At 35.3% G+C, this 13,907-nt stretch overlaps 1 protein-coding gene and 1 long non-coding RNA gene across 2 annotated transcripts; one reads left to right on the top strand and one right to left on the bottom strand.

The window, feature by feature from the left end:
* Positions 1-2,901: 2,901 nt before the first annotated feature.
* Positions 2,902-5,950, bottom strand: LOC132601835 (serine/threonine-protein phosphatase 7 long form homolog). Its single transcript, XM_060314895.1, has 4 exons — positions 5,376-5,950; positions 5,148-5,310; positions 4,504-4,677; positions 2,902-3,030 (listed from the first exon to the last, which is right to left on the bottom strand). Exons 1-4 carry the CDS (start codon positions 5,948-5,950, stop codon positions 2,902-2,904), a joined length of 1,041 nt encoding a protein of 346 aa, XP_060170878.1.
* A 6,380-nt stretch (positions 5,951-12,330) lies between these two features.
* LOC132602513 (uncharacterized) lies at positions 12,331-13,432 on the top strand. Its single transcript, XR_009567809.1, has 2 exons — positions 12,331-12,461; positions 12,760-13,432. It is a non-coding gene; the product is annotated as an uncharacterized LOC132602513 (long non-coding RNA).
* The last annotated feature ends 475 nt before the right edge of the window (positions 13,433-13,907 follow it).

Raw genomic sequence — 13,907 nt, 5'->3', positions numbered from 1 at the left:
ATTTTTTTTTTTCCGTTTATATACCAACGAAATGTTTTGTTCCATTTTGCTGGTATATAACGAACCCCCCCCCCCCCCCCCCCCCCCCTCCTTTTTTTACCGTTTTTCTGCTCTCCATATCGCTATGGTTTTAATTTTATTTTTTTGTTCATTTCTGTTGGTTCAATCAGTTTCAGACGAGCATTGAATAGTTGTCAAAATAATATCTTTTACATTTCGTGACTTAATTTGCGAAACTTTTTACTTTTCTTCATTTATAAATATTGTCCTATCTTTACTTATGGTATATCCTTAGTCTTTCAACTTTCTTTTATCCATCTCATATATTTCATCTATTGTTTTTCTCTTATCTGTTTCATATCCTTCAACTTTTATTTTTTCTCTCATATATTTCATAAAAGATGACGGAAACTCATGTTAAAGTGTATTTATTTTGGGGTGGTGAAGTTGTGTATGAAGCAGGTTCGGTTAGATACAACCGTGGTCCTGAAATAGGGCAAAGGTTTCCAATTTCCCTAAAATATGATCGTCTGCAACGCGTCTTAAGGAGTAAAATGTTCGTAAATGATCCTGAACTATCGGTGGTTATAACCGGACGATGTCCAAGTTCATTTACAGCCGATGGTTCACCAATTTATGGTGAGATGCCAATTACGGAAGATGAATCTTTATCGTCATTTCTTCGTTGTCCTGAGATTTTTAAAAATCACATATGCATAGCGGCGCTTGACATGTATGCTACAGTTCAACGCTCTACCCACTTCGAAGTACCGACCGACAATGAGTTCGATTTTGGAGGTACTACCTATCTCCCAAGTTTGAATATTGGTTTTTCAAGGGGTGTAGGTCAACAACAAACAATTGTAGGATTTGGTAGTCAGTCAAATGATACAACTAATTATGGTACACAGTATGATGGTACGGCTTCAATGCACGATCATAACTTTGATTGGAGTGGACAGAATCGTGAGACGGGTGGACCAAATAATGCTACTACGCAGTTGCATAATTTGAATTGTAATGTACGACACCCTTCACATCCTGGTCCAAGTGAATTGGACAGTGATAGGTAAATATAATCATATTTTATTCACTTTATTCATGGATTGTATAATTGTATTTGACTCGTAAATTCTATGAATATTTCTTATTTACAGGCATAACGATTTTGAAGATAACCTCACGTTGACTCAACTCACACAAATTGTGAGCAATAACGATTTAGCTAATGATATAATAAATGAGTCGGATAGCGATAGTCCATTAGATCATGAAGGGACGGACGATGATCAATCGTCTGCTGACAGTGACGATTCTGATGAAGATATTGCGGCCCCCAGTAATGTTAGTGTTAATTATCACTCAAATGTGATCCCATATTTGGATAATACAGAAGAAGTAGAACCGGAAGATTTTGCATACATGAGAGATAACGGGTCTGTTCGGGCTGCACTTTGGAATTCCAGTAATCCTAAAGTTATCAAATCAGGTTAGTTTCGTGCGACTAATTTTTTTAATAATATATTATTTTTAATTTTTTTTGATTTTAATTAGTGTAATTAGGAGTTGATATTTTTTCTTGTACATGCAAATAGGTATGTTATTTCACAGCAAGAAGCAAATGAAAGGTGCAGTGAGGCTCTATAATATAGCCCACAAAAAAGAATATAAAACAAATCAAGCTAAAAGTACATTTTGGAAGGTTATTTGCAAGCGGCATGAGGAAGGTTGTAGTTGGATGATCCGTTTTTCGTTGATCGGAAGTGGTATGTGAAAAGCAGGAAAAATGATTGAGCCACATAATTGTGATACAGATGATTATACAGAGGATCATTTGAATTTGAATAGCAACATGATTGCTACTTCGTTGATACCATATGTTATGAGCAATGCACAAATCAGTATTAAGTTTGTTCAGGAAACTATAAAAGACATCCATCACTATACTCCTAGTTATAGAAAAGTGCAAAAAGGGCGTAAGAAAGCTTTTGAGATGGTGTATGGTGATTTCGAAGGTTCTTTTAGGGCATTGCCTCGATACATGGCTGCCCTAGAACATTTCAATCCGGGCACTATTGTTGAGTGGACACACGAGTCAACTACAATGCATGGCGAACACATCTTCAAGTATCTTTTCTGGGCCTTTAAACCAAGTATCGATGGATTCAGAAGTCGTAGGCCGGTCATCTCAATAGATGGCACCCATGTCTATGGTAAGTATGAGATGAAATTGTTGATTGCTGTTGGCATTGATGCAAACGGAAATATTTTTCCACTTGCATATGCTATAGTTGCACGTGAGAGCTATGAGTCATGGACTTGGTTTCTCAGTTTATTATGGAGACATGTTGTTTGTGATAGAAAAGGCATTGGACTAATTTCTGATCGTTACCATGGGATCTTGCAATGTGTAATGACACATGAATGGTTACAGCCACCCACCACACATCATAGATTTTGTGTTCGACATTTAAAAAGCAACTTTAACAAAAAGTTTCTTAACTCTGATCTTGAGAAGCTAATGTGGTTGGCTGCTACAGAGCACCAGAAGAAGAAATACCAAATGAGGATGCAACAAATCAAAACTTTGTCACCTGTAGCGCATATGTGGTTAAGCGAGCTTCCGAAGGAAAAATGGACATTGTATAAGGACGGTGGTTATAGGTGGGGGGCTATGACGACAAATGTCTCTGAGTCTTACAACGGTTTATTGAAGAAAGCCCGTGGATTGCCTGTTACTGCCATGGTTCGCTTGACCTTTAAAAATCTTGTTGATCATTTTGTTAAAAGAAGCGCCCTTGCTGCTCTGCTAATGGTAAATAAGAAGACTTGGCCGCCCGATGTTGATAAGAAGTTCCATGAATATTGGGATAGGGCCGTCATGCACACTGATATGATGAACTACAACATTGTGACTGGGGTCTTCGAGATTCTGACATTTGCACACGAAGGTAAGGGTGGAAATGTCCACTCTAACGGACTTTCCTGAACACTGTAAGCCAAATGTCTAACTCCATGAATTCCATGAGCCTACAAAAAAATATATAACAAACAGTGACGTAAGAAATCCACTGATTGGCAAAAAGAAATTAATGTGTATCATATACGATATAGTTATTAATATTACTATAATATTTAATACATATGATACACATGTATTTGCATGTAAATCGGTTCCAAATCCTTTATATGATGATTTAGTTAGAAAATATAATTAAATTACTTTCATAATCATGGTCAATTTATTATTATACAGTCTTTTTGCTAAATAACGAAAGAGATAAAGTATAAAAATCGAAGCACCTAGGTTAAGATTTTCATGGTAAATTTTCCTGAATACTGGCATTAGATGAGTGTAGTAAGTCAAATTCTTAGACAATTTTTCAAGAAATATTAATTAGTACTACTAGTAATTTTGTTTCTACTCAAATGTTAGAAAACTATATAGTACATCATTAACTGTCTATTTAACTTGACATGCACCAAAAGTTACGTACCAGCGCTTCATGCCTCCCTGCGAGGTGTTGGTATCCCCTATCCACGGTACGTTCTGGATTTCCTATCAAGGTGCGGGAGTACCTCCGGTACCATTTAAAATATTCAGAATCCGATCCGGGAGCTACAGTAGTATATGGATCTTCAACTATTAGTTCTCGACGGCGTTCCCACTAATATTCAGCTTCCTCAAATTTTCCCCCCATCTCCTGACTTATCTTAAATCGCTTGTCCAGTGAAAAATGAAATGGTCTATGTGGGGGGATTGGTCCCGGAACAAACTGCTCCTTACCAAATTGTCTGTTGACCCGACCCGCCATGTGCCACTCTCGGTAGATCCCACAAATGAGTGGCAACTGCACCATCCAAATGTCTTGACCATGTCGGCACCACTCCGGAAGTCCATCATTGATGGCCTATGTATAAGGCTCCCACACAAACTACGATAGCAAAAATATTATACAGTCATTTATAATTTATACTACAAATTATAAATTTTCTCATTACAACAAACATCCATTATGCATTTTCAGTTAAGTAAAGATTAGAACATTCAAGCAATTTCCTTCCTTCTAAATACACAAAATTTCATCATTTCCAAACCGTGCAAATGAAGAATAAAAAATATTCAATAGTAGAAAGCGTATCATGACCAAATCCTTGCTAGGAGCACTTTCTTTTTTATTCAGTTCCAAAGCATAACAAGAATAGGCTAACTTGAAAATTCCATAATGAATTTTGATGGAAATAAAAATAAAATAAAATACTTTAGTAACCTTCTAGCCATTAAAACAAACCTAGACAAAATACTAATTATGCTAAAAGAAGAAATGGGATCTAAAAAATATCACAACAAGTAGCAAGTTGTAGCAAATTAGCTATAACAAATTAAAATAAAATTAACCCATTATCATAGTACGATTAAGCAAAAAATGAACAAATCTATAAAAACTCTATTGTTGTTATATTTTTCACATTTCTTATCAAAAAATTTAAAAGGAAAAATACCTGATCATTAGTTAGGTTGTCTAAAACATCCCTACAAACTACTAGCACAGCTCGTGCCTCGCTTTCACGAACTCCACGACGAGTCCACTTCTGCGCAAATACAATATCTCGTTCGTTTACTCTTGGGGGACGAAGTAATGGCTGCATCGGGATTATTCGCTCCCAAGCCCAAACCTGTATAAGTAAATTTAACTATATAAATATTTTTTGAATTAAATAAAGTAACCCAAAAATACACATGAAAATTGTGTTGTTATGGTTGGGTTCCGATAATACGCTAATATTGTTGTGCAAGCTATTCGACAATATTATAATTTTTAATGATTTATTATACAAATTATAACACTAGGAAATCTAAAATATTATTTAAAAGATAGCAGAGAAGTTGACTATTTAAATGTGTATCAAGCAATACTTTAAAATTGTTAGCGTGACAGCTCAAGGAAATATGGTTAGCTGACATTTAGAATTATACACAAATATTAATAATCTAGATTGCATTATATATAGTGGTACATTTAGTGTTTATAATAAAGCTCGACTTTCGATTCCTAATTTCATTTTGGGTAATGGTGGTTATAAGAATGCTGCTTGATCTCTTATTTCTACTGAAGTAGAGCAATATATTATTGAAATTCACGTACCTGTAACAAAACAATAAATCCACAAACATCACGGCTATTGGCCATCGAAGCACGGCATAAACAACTGTACAAGTATGATAATGCTGCTGCTCCCCAAGCTTTCCCGCCTATTGCATCAAGGTCTACTATGTCAAGCAAAAAGTGTAAACTAAGCTTTGAACCACTATTATCAGGGAATATATTGCCACCAATCAACCAAAGCAGGTACAACCTGACCCTCTTTTGTACCTCAGCCTCACAGTGTGTTCATCAATAATATCATTATTGGCAATCAAGGTTTCCAAATGATTAGATAATTGTGTTATTACCAACATGCTATTACCTATAATTGCTTCTTCTCCGGGCAACCAACCAGTAAGGTTGTACATCAATTCCCGCCATCTTGATTTAGTTATATTTTTAACATTTCTCTGCACCAATGGGTGGCCATCCACGGGAATGCCATATAACACCTCGACATCCTGCAGTGTGATGGTACATTCGCCAGTCCGCATATGAAATGTATGCGTCTCTGGACGCCATCTCTCAATAAGTGCAGTGATGATTCCTTCATCATACTGCACATTACCTACTGCTAAAAATCCCCCAAATCCACACCTCTCAAAGTAATTAAGGATGTGATTATGTAAAGGGTATTGCCTCACGTGATTCCAAAATTCATGATCCGCACGACGTATAGTTAAACACGCGTTTTTTCCAGTCAAATTTCCATCCCACACAGCCTGGGATCGATGCTCATGCTGGAGTATTAATAAATCATAGTTTTCTGGACCTGGATGTACAATGACTTTGGGGCGATCCATATCTATAACATTGCAACACCAAGCCACTTCTATTAGAATAATGGACAACACATTACAGAATTGTTTACTATATATTCAATAGGAAAGTCAATAAAGGTCAAACTATAAGATATATTATCATGTGAGAAAAGATTTTTTTTTAATAAGAGTACAACTGTCAAAAAATAATTGCAGTTCCCTATGTGGTGAACGAAATGTAATTAAACTTTTGGTTAAGCTCATAATTAATTTCCATAATAGTATTCATCTTACATATAACTACTTCTTTTCTATTTAAAACAAAGCATATGACTGGAGAGGGGATGCAAGGAAAATATATATATATATATTTTTTAACGGATCGGAATAGTATTTCGTCAGATATCCAACGAAATACCCATTTTGGTATTAAAAAAAAAGGACATGCTATTTTTGTCTATTAGCTTCAAAAACAACACCAACTTCCTCACAGTTTCTTGATCTTATACTTTTAATTTGAAAATTAAAAATTCTTCATGCTTATCAACAGAAAATAATCTCCAACGACTAGTCACAATTGAACATAGAAAATGACCCAACAAATGATACAAATATCTTTATGTTATATTTAACAATCTTACTTTCCTCACAATTTCTTCATATTTTTTTTAACTGTTGTTCTATGAAAATGACTAAATAAAAGAACATTTTATAATATAAATTTATACCTTTTTAATCAGTAGCTTCAACGATTTTTTAAGTATTTTAATTGTAGTTCGTTGACCAATAAACTCTACTAACATTTTTTAAAAGCTTTTTTTAATTGAAGCAACGACTGAAATTACCAACTATTGATTAATTAAACTTGTAACTTTTGTTTTCTTTATTATAGTCTACTACACTAAGTATAACATATAAATAAATCAAAAAAAATAAATGTGAACTAATTTATAATGACTAAATCAAAAAATATATGTAAAAACTTATAAAATTAATAAATTACCTCAATTAGAAGAAGATTATGGAGCAAAAGTTGAGGAATCCTTGTGATAGGATTAGTAGAAAAAGAAGAAAAGAATCAAGAACGGAAGAAGAGAAAGAATGGAGGTAGAGGAAGAACGGAAAATGGAGAAGGGAGAATGGAGAAGGGAGAATGGAGAAGGAAGAATGGAGAATGGAGAGGATAAGGTAAATAATATAGGGTAAAAGTGGGGAGCAGAAAAAGGGAATATGAACGAAATTAAAAAAAAAAATCCTATTTCGTTGGAACATAAACGAAATGCAAATAAAAAATAAAAAATTATATTTTCCTATTTCGTTTTTATATAAACGATTTTTTTTATCCTATTTCGTTCATGTATCAACGATATATATATATATATATATATATATATATATATATATATTTTCCAATTTTATTTTTATATGAATTGCAAAAACAAAGGCTATTTTGTGAATTGCACAACGAAATGCCAAAAAAAAAAACCAAAAAAACAGTTTCTTTATTTCGTTGATTGTGTCACGAAATGCAAAAAAAAAAAAAAGTTTCTTTCGTTAATTTCACGAAATAAAAAAAACACCTATTTCGTGAATTGATTCACGAAATGCAAAATAAAAATAAAAATAAAAATGCCTATTTCGTGAATTGATTCACGAATTTCAACAAAAAACAAAAGAGCCTATTTCGTGAATTGATTCACGAAATGCAAAGAAAAAAAAAATACTAAATCAGCTTCCTTCATTTAATTCACGAAATAATAAAAAAAAATCCATTTCGTGAATTGTATCATGAAATGAAAAAGAAAACAGTTTTAATTACACGAATTACAAAAAATAAATAAAACAAAATGCCTATTTTGTGAATTGATTCACGAAATGCAAAGGAAAATAATAATAAAAAAAATTCTTGCATTTCGCTACACATGTAGCGAAATGCAAGAAATTCATCGGCACCGGAACAGTACGTTGTGGGTATTTCGTTGGTTATCCAACGAAATACCCATTTTGGTCTAAAAAAAAAGGCATACTATTTTTGTTTAATGGCTGCAAAAATAAGCCATTTTGGCTCCGGACTCCAAAATACGAAGCTTGCCCGACCAATTAAAATTTGTCCTAGATAGGCCCGTTAAAGAAGTAAGGTAATCCCTATCGAAAGATTTAAATGTGGAGGAATACCAACTATCTCATTACGAGGGGCAAATGTAGGGTGATCGATATGAATTATTTCAGGATTGGTACTCTTCATACCTTGAGCAGGTGGCTGGCTATTGTAGAATTGGTACACTTCATACCTCATAATAAAACTACAAAATCGAACTCTAGCACCCCTATATTCATCACAACACTTATGGAAAACTTTGAACACATTTCCAAGGCAATTTTGGTAGAAGAAGAGATTTCAGGAATGCATTGAGCTAAGGCATAAATTATTATGTCACCACTAAATTTGGTTTTGTTAGGTTTTTGGGTTTTCTTCCTATGTGGAATTGGATTAATAAAACCCAATTCAATTTGGACCAGGATAATTTTGCCCAAAATTTCCTCTATATATAGGATCAATTTAGGTCTTATTTTTTAGAACACAAGAGTGAATTTATAGCAGCCATATAGAGAGAAAAATGTGAGAGAAAACGCAATTTTTGGTCCAGAAATTTTCTGCTACAACAGTCCACTTTAAATTACGTTTCCCGATTCGTTAACCGTTGGATCGTGCTGCAATTTTAACTGGGGGTTCGTAACATCTGGTTCTTTGATTTCAATGGTAAAGATCGGATTTTGTGGTCTTTAGATCCAGTTTTCGAGTACGAACAGTAGCTCATTTTTGGGGTGATTTTTCTCCTTTCTTCGCTAGTTTTGGTGCTATCTTTTATGTATTGTTGCTCCATGATTGACTTTGTTGTTGTAGCCATTTGGAGAAAATTGTTGTAACTCTTGTTGTTTATAGTGGAGCTTTTGTGGGCCGGAGGTCCCGTGGATGTTTCCTCTTCACCTTGAAGGGGTTTTACCACGTAAATTTGGTGTCTTTTCCATTCGATTTATTTTTGCTTGCTTTGCTATTTTATTGTTGGTATAGCTGCTGCCTGGATTTCCATTTGTTCTAGTGTTTATTGTCTTCTCTTGGTTCAAATAGTGTGGGAAGTTTCGACTTGGGTATTTCTTCCGCTGTTACCTCGTCGTGCAATTTGGTTATTGCTTGTTTCTTCCCAATAGAGTGGTATCAGAGCTTGTGGTTGTATTTAGTTGTGTCAATTGTCTTTTTGAATGATGGAGGCAAATATGAGCAAGATGGTTTGTTTAAATGGCAGTAATTACCATATTTGGAAAAGCAAGATGAAAGATCTTCTATTTGTCAAGAAATTGCATTTACCTGTGTTTGCTTCTAAGAAACCCGAGTCTATTAAAGATGAGGATTGGAAATTTGAGCACTTACAGGTTTGTGTCTATATTAGGCAATGGGTTGAAGATAATGTTCGAAATCATATTGTGAATGAGACAAATGCTAAAAGCTTGTGGGAAAAGCTCGAGACACTTTATGCTTCGAAGAATGACAATAATTAATTGTTCCTACTGAAACAATTGATGAATATTAGATACAAAGAGGGCAGCTCTATTTCTGATCATATCAATGATTTTCAGGGTGTCCTTGATCAACTGTTTGGAATGGGTGTCAAGTTTGATGAAGAAATACAGGGACTTTGGCTTCTTAATACTCTGCCAGACTCTTGGGAAACTCTTCGAGTTTCTTTGAATAATCTGCTCCCAGTGATGGTGTAACTATGGAATATGCTAAGAGTGGTGTTTTGAATGAAGAGATGAGAAGAAGATCTCAAGCTTCGTCTTCTTCAACTTCACACTCTGATGTTTTGGTTACTGAAGACAGGGGGGAAGTAACTTCAGAGGTCAAAATGACAGAGGAAAAAGTAGAAGTAAGTCAAGATCCTCTAGGTACAAGACTCTTACATGTGACTATTTTCACTTGAAAGGGCACATCAAGAAACATTGCTACAAGTTTAAGAGAGACCAGAAAAGGCAAAAAAAAAAAAAGAAGGCGATAATGAAAATCGTGTTGTTGTTGTTGCTGAAAATGATCTTCTTGTTTCTTGTGGTAAAAATGATATCAATATTGTTTGTGATGAGTCTACCTGGTTTGCGGATTCAGGTGCCACTTCTCATGTCACGCCAAAGAAGGAATTATTTTCTTCTTATACTTCGGGTAATTTTGGAATGTTACGAATGAGCAATGATAGTGAGGTTGAGGTACTTGGTATTGGCACAGTCTGCTTGAAAAGTAAGAATGGTTCGAGGTTGGTTCTTAACAATGTCAAGCATGCTCCAGATGTTCGTCTGAATTTAATTTCTGTAGGAAAGCTTGATGATGATGGTTATGATCAAACCATTGGTGGTGGCCAGTGGAAGCTTCTTAAAGGTTCAATGGTTGTGGCTCGAGGTTACAAGATGTCTGACTTGTACTTATTTCAAGGCTCCATTTGTGGTGACTCAGTAAATTTGGTGGAGAATGATACTTCATCAGAATTATGACATAGAAGGCTGAGTCATATGAGCGAGAAGGGGATTGATAATTTGGCTAAGAAGAATTTGTTTTTTGGAGTGAAACAAGCAAAGTTAAAGAGATGTGTTCATTGCTTAGCCGGGAAACAGAAAAGAGTTTCTTTTCAGAGTTATTCACCTTCAAGAAAGCTGGATTTACTGGAGTTGGTACATTCTGATTTGTGTGGTCCTTTTAAAGTAAGCTCTCGTGGTGGTGCACTTTACTTTGTGACTTTTATTGATGATCATTCTCGCAAATTCTGGGTATTTCCTTTGAAGTCCAAGGATTAAGTACTTGATGTGTTCAAGACTTTTCAGGCCTTGGTTGAGAGACAGACAGGGAAGAAACTAAAATGCATCCACTCAGACAATGTTGGTGAATACATTGGTCCCTTTGATAATTATTGTAGACAACAGGGTATTCGACATCAGAAAACTCGTCCAAAGACTCCTCAGTTAAATGGTTTAGCAGAGAGGATGAATAGAACTCTAGTTGAGAGGGTTAGATGTTTGCTTTCAGATGCTATGTTGCCAGATTCATTTTGGGCAGAAGCACTTAATACTGCTGCTTATGTTATCAATTTATCTCCTACTGTTTCTTTGGATGGTGATGTCCCTGACAGAGTTTGGTTTGGTAAGGATGTCTCTTATGCTCATCTGAGAGTCTTCGGGTGTTAGGCCTTTATGCATGTTCCTAAGGATGAGAGGTGAAAGCTGGAAGTTAAAACTAGGCAGTGTATTTTCATTGGTTATGGTCAAGACGAATTTAGCTATCGTTTCTATGATCCAGTTGAGAAGAAACTTGTTAGAAGCCGTGATGTTGTGCTCTTTGAAGACCAGACAATTGAAGATTTTGACAAAGCTGAGAAGGTTGATTCTCAAAGCAATGAGAGCTTAGTTGATGTTGATCCAGTTCCTGTGACTATTGCACCTGAAGAAAATCTTCAAAATAATGAAGATCAAGTTGATAATGAAGATAATGATCATGTTCAGAATGACCAGCATGATGTTGTTGATGCTCCAGTGGAAGATGATGTGGTTGGCCAGCAACCAGTTGCTGTTGATGTTCCAGAGAGTTCTCTTAGAAGATCTATTAGAGAGAAAGTACCTTCATCTCGTTATTCTCCCAATGAGTTTGTTCTCTTGACTGATAGGGGAGAACCTGAAAGTTTTGATGAGGCCATGGATAGTGAAGAAAAAGAAAGGTGGTTTGATGCTATGCAAGATAAGATTAAATCCTTGCATGATAATCACACATTTGATCTGGTTAAGCTTCCTAGACATAGAAAAGCTTTGAAAAACAAGTGGATTTTTAGGATAAAACATGAAGATGGTAACCCAGTTCCACGGTACAAGGCTAGATTGGTTGTTAAGGGCTTTAATCAGAAAAAGAGAGTTGATTTTGATGAAATCTTTTCTCCAGTTGTGAAGATGTCATCCATTCAGGTTGTTCTGGGCTTGGCTGCAAGTCTAGATTTAGAGTGTTGCTTGATCGTCGGGATAGCGATTTCCTCCACATAGTCGGGAGGGGGAGAATTGTTAGGGCAAAAAAATACCGAAAACCGAATTACCGAACCGAACCGGCTATTTCGGTATTCGGGAATTCAGGAATTCGGTACTAAAATATAAAATTTTGTATTTCGGGATCGGTATTCGGTATTTACAATTATACCGTTCGGTAATTCGGTAAATACCGAATACCGAAATTAAATACCAATATTGTACGTCTATAGGGCCTAAAGGAGTAAAGGGCTAAAGGCCCATTGTAAAAATATTTCAAGTCCATCCCAAATTTGAAAATCCAATAGCCAAACCCAAATCCGTAAAAATCAAAATACTAAGTGTAATCCCTAAGCTAAGACAGTAAGACACCCTAACACTTCTGACTTCACCACCTTCATCTCATTTCAGGTTCCTATTCATCCAAATCCTAACCGAGGCAATAAATCATTGATTTCTCCATCTTAATTTCTGATTCTGCTCCGTGAGGTGACTGCTGAATCAGGTACCTTCTTCTTCTTCTTCTTCTTCTTCCGTGAGGTGACTGCTGAATTTTTGTTATCCGTTGTTCTCTATCTACTTACTTGGGTCCTTTCTTGATTTGTTTTTGTTTATCTTGTGGATCAATTCGTTTTATTTTTGTATTTCATATACTGTTCATGCTGATGTGCGAAGGGCATCGGGGAATATGGGTTTAGTCACACAGAAAAGGGAAAATTTAAGTTGTTTTGGTTCTTTTTGTTTAAGTTGAAGAAAGGACATAGGAGAAACATAGTATAACAATTTAGAAAATACTTTTGCAGATGAGAACTGATTCTGGTAACCAGTGGAATGGGGGCGGCTATTATGGAAGGCAAAATTATGGAGGATATGGATATGGCGCATCACAAAATCAGGATTCTGGCATGTATGCTGCTGGAGCAGCTTATGGAGCTTCCTCTAATGGCTACGGTAATCACCAACAACCTGTTAGCTAAGCTCTAACGGACTCTGCTGCTAATTGAGAGATTGCCAAAACACTCTTTTTCTCTAAGGTAGGATAAAGTTACTGTCTTTACTGGGTTAGAGACTTGTATACTAGTGCTAAGACAACCTTTAGTTTTGTAAAACTTAGGGTTCAAATTTAAGTCTACTTAAAAATATTAAAAGGATAGTGTTTGGTTTAGAATTTTCCAGGTGGGCTTTAGCAAACTTAATCACTACAATTCCTATCCTTTTAGGATAAAAATGGTTTTCTTCCATAGAGAGGTAAACAACTGAATTCTTTTCAAAATAGGTAATGAAACATCTTTTGGTTAGTTCAGGGACAAATAAAGGTGATGAGAATTTTGTAGCTGAATTTATTTTATGCTTAGTGAGTTCAAGATATGTGAAACTTATACCTACTAGAGATTTTGAGTTATGATGATTGGTGAACTTATTTCGAATTCTGCTGCCTTTTAAACTTTTCTTGGTATGTGTGTGTATATTTTTTTTATGTTATTGCTGATAGATTTCAGAAAACAAACTGCCTCTGATCAAGTGTGTGATAAAAGAAGAGACTATACAGAACAACATTCTTCTGAAGCATGATTTTCTAAAATTGTTCTTTTAAACTTGATTAAAATTGTTCTAAAATTGTGATGTGAACTCTTGCACATGATGAATGAATGTAGCTGCTAGCAAAAAAATGGTATTACCGAATACCGTACCGAACCGAAATTTGATTTACCGATTCCCGAAATACCGAACCGAAGTTTGAAAGTTCGGTATTTGGTATATACTTTCAATTACCGAATACCGAATTACCGAACCGAATACCGAACGCCCAGCCCTACCTATGTGGAATTGGATTAATAAAACCCAATCCAATTTGGACCAGGCCAATTTTGCCCAAAATTTCCTCTATATATAGGATCAATTTAAGTTTTATTTTTGAAAACACAGGAGTGAATTTATAGCAGCCATATAG

Source organism: Lycium barbarum, chromosome 7 (genome assembly GCF_019175385.1).
Source record: "Lycium barbarum isolate Lr01 chromosome 7, ASM1917538v2, whole genome shotgun sequence".
Lineage (NCBI taxonomy): Eukaryota > Viridiplantae > Streptophyta > Magnoliopsida > Solanales > Solanaceae > Lycium > Lycium barbarum.
The sequence above is the reverse complement of the archived record's forward strand: the minus strand, read 5'-3'. Positions and strand labels throughout refer to the sequence as shown.

Coding starts and splice junctions, on each gene's coding strand:
- LOC132601835 (XM_060314895.1), bottom strand. CDS start 5,950: ATGGATCGCCCCAAAGTCATTGTACATCCAGGTCCAGAAAACTATGAT. Junction 5,311..5,375: donor GAACACACTGTGAGGCTGAG/GTACAAAAGAGG, acceptor CCCTGATAATAG/TGGTTCAAAGCTTAGTTTAC. Junction 3,031..4,503: donor ACAACCTAACTAATGATCAG/GTATTTTTCCTT, acceptor ATTTTTTTGTAG/GCTCATGGAATTCATGGAGT.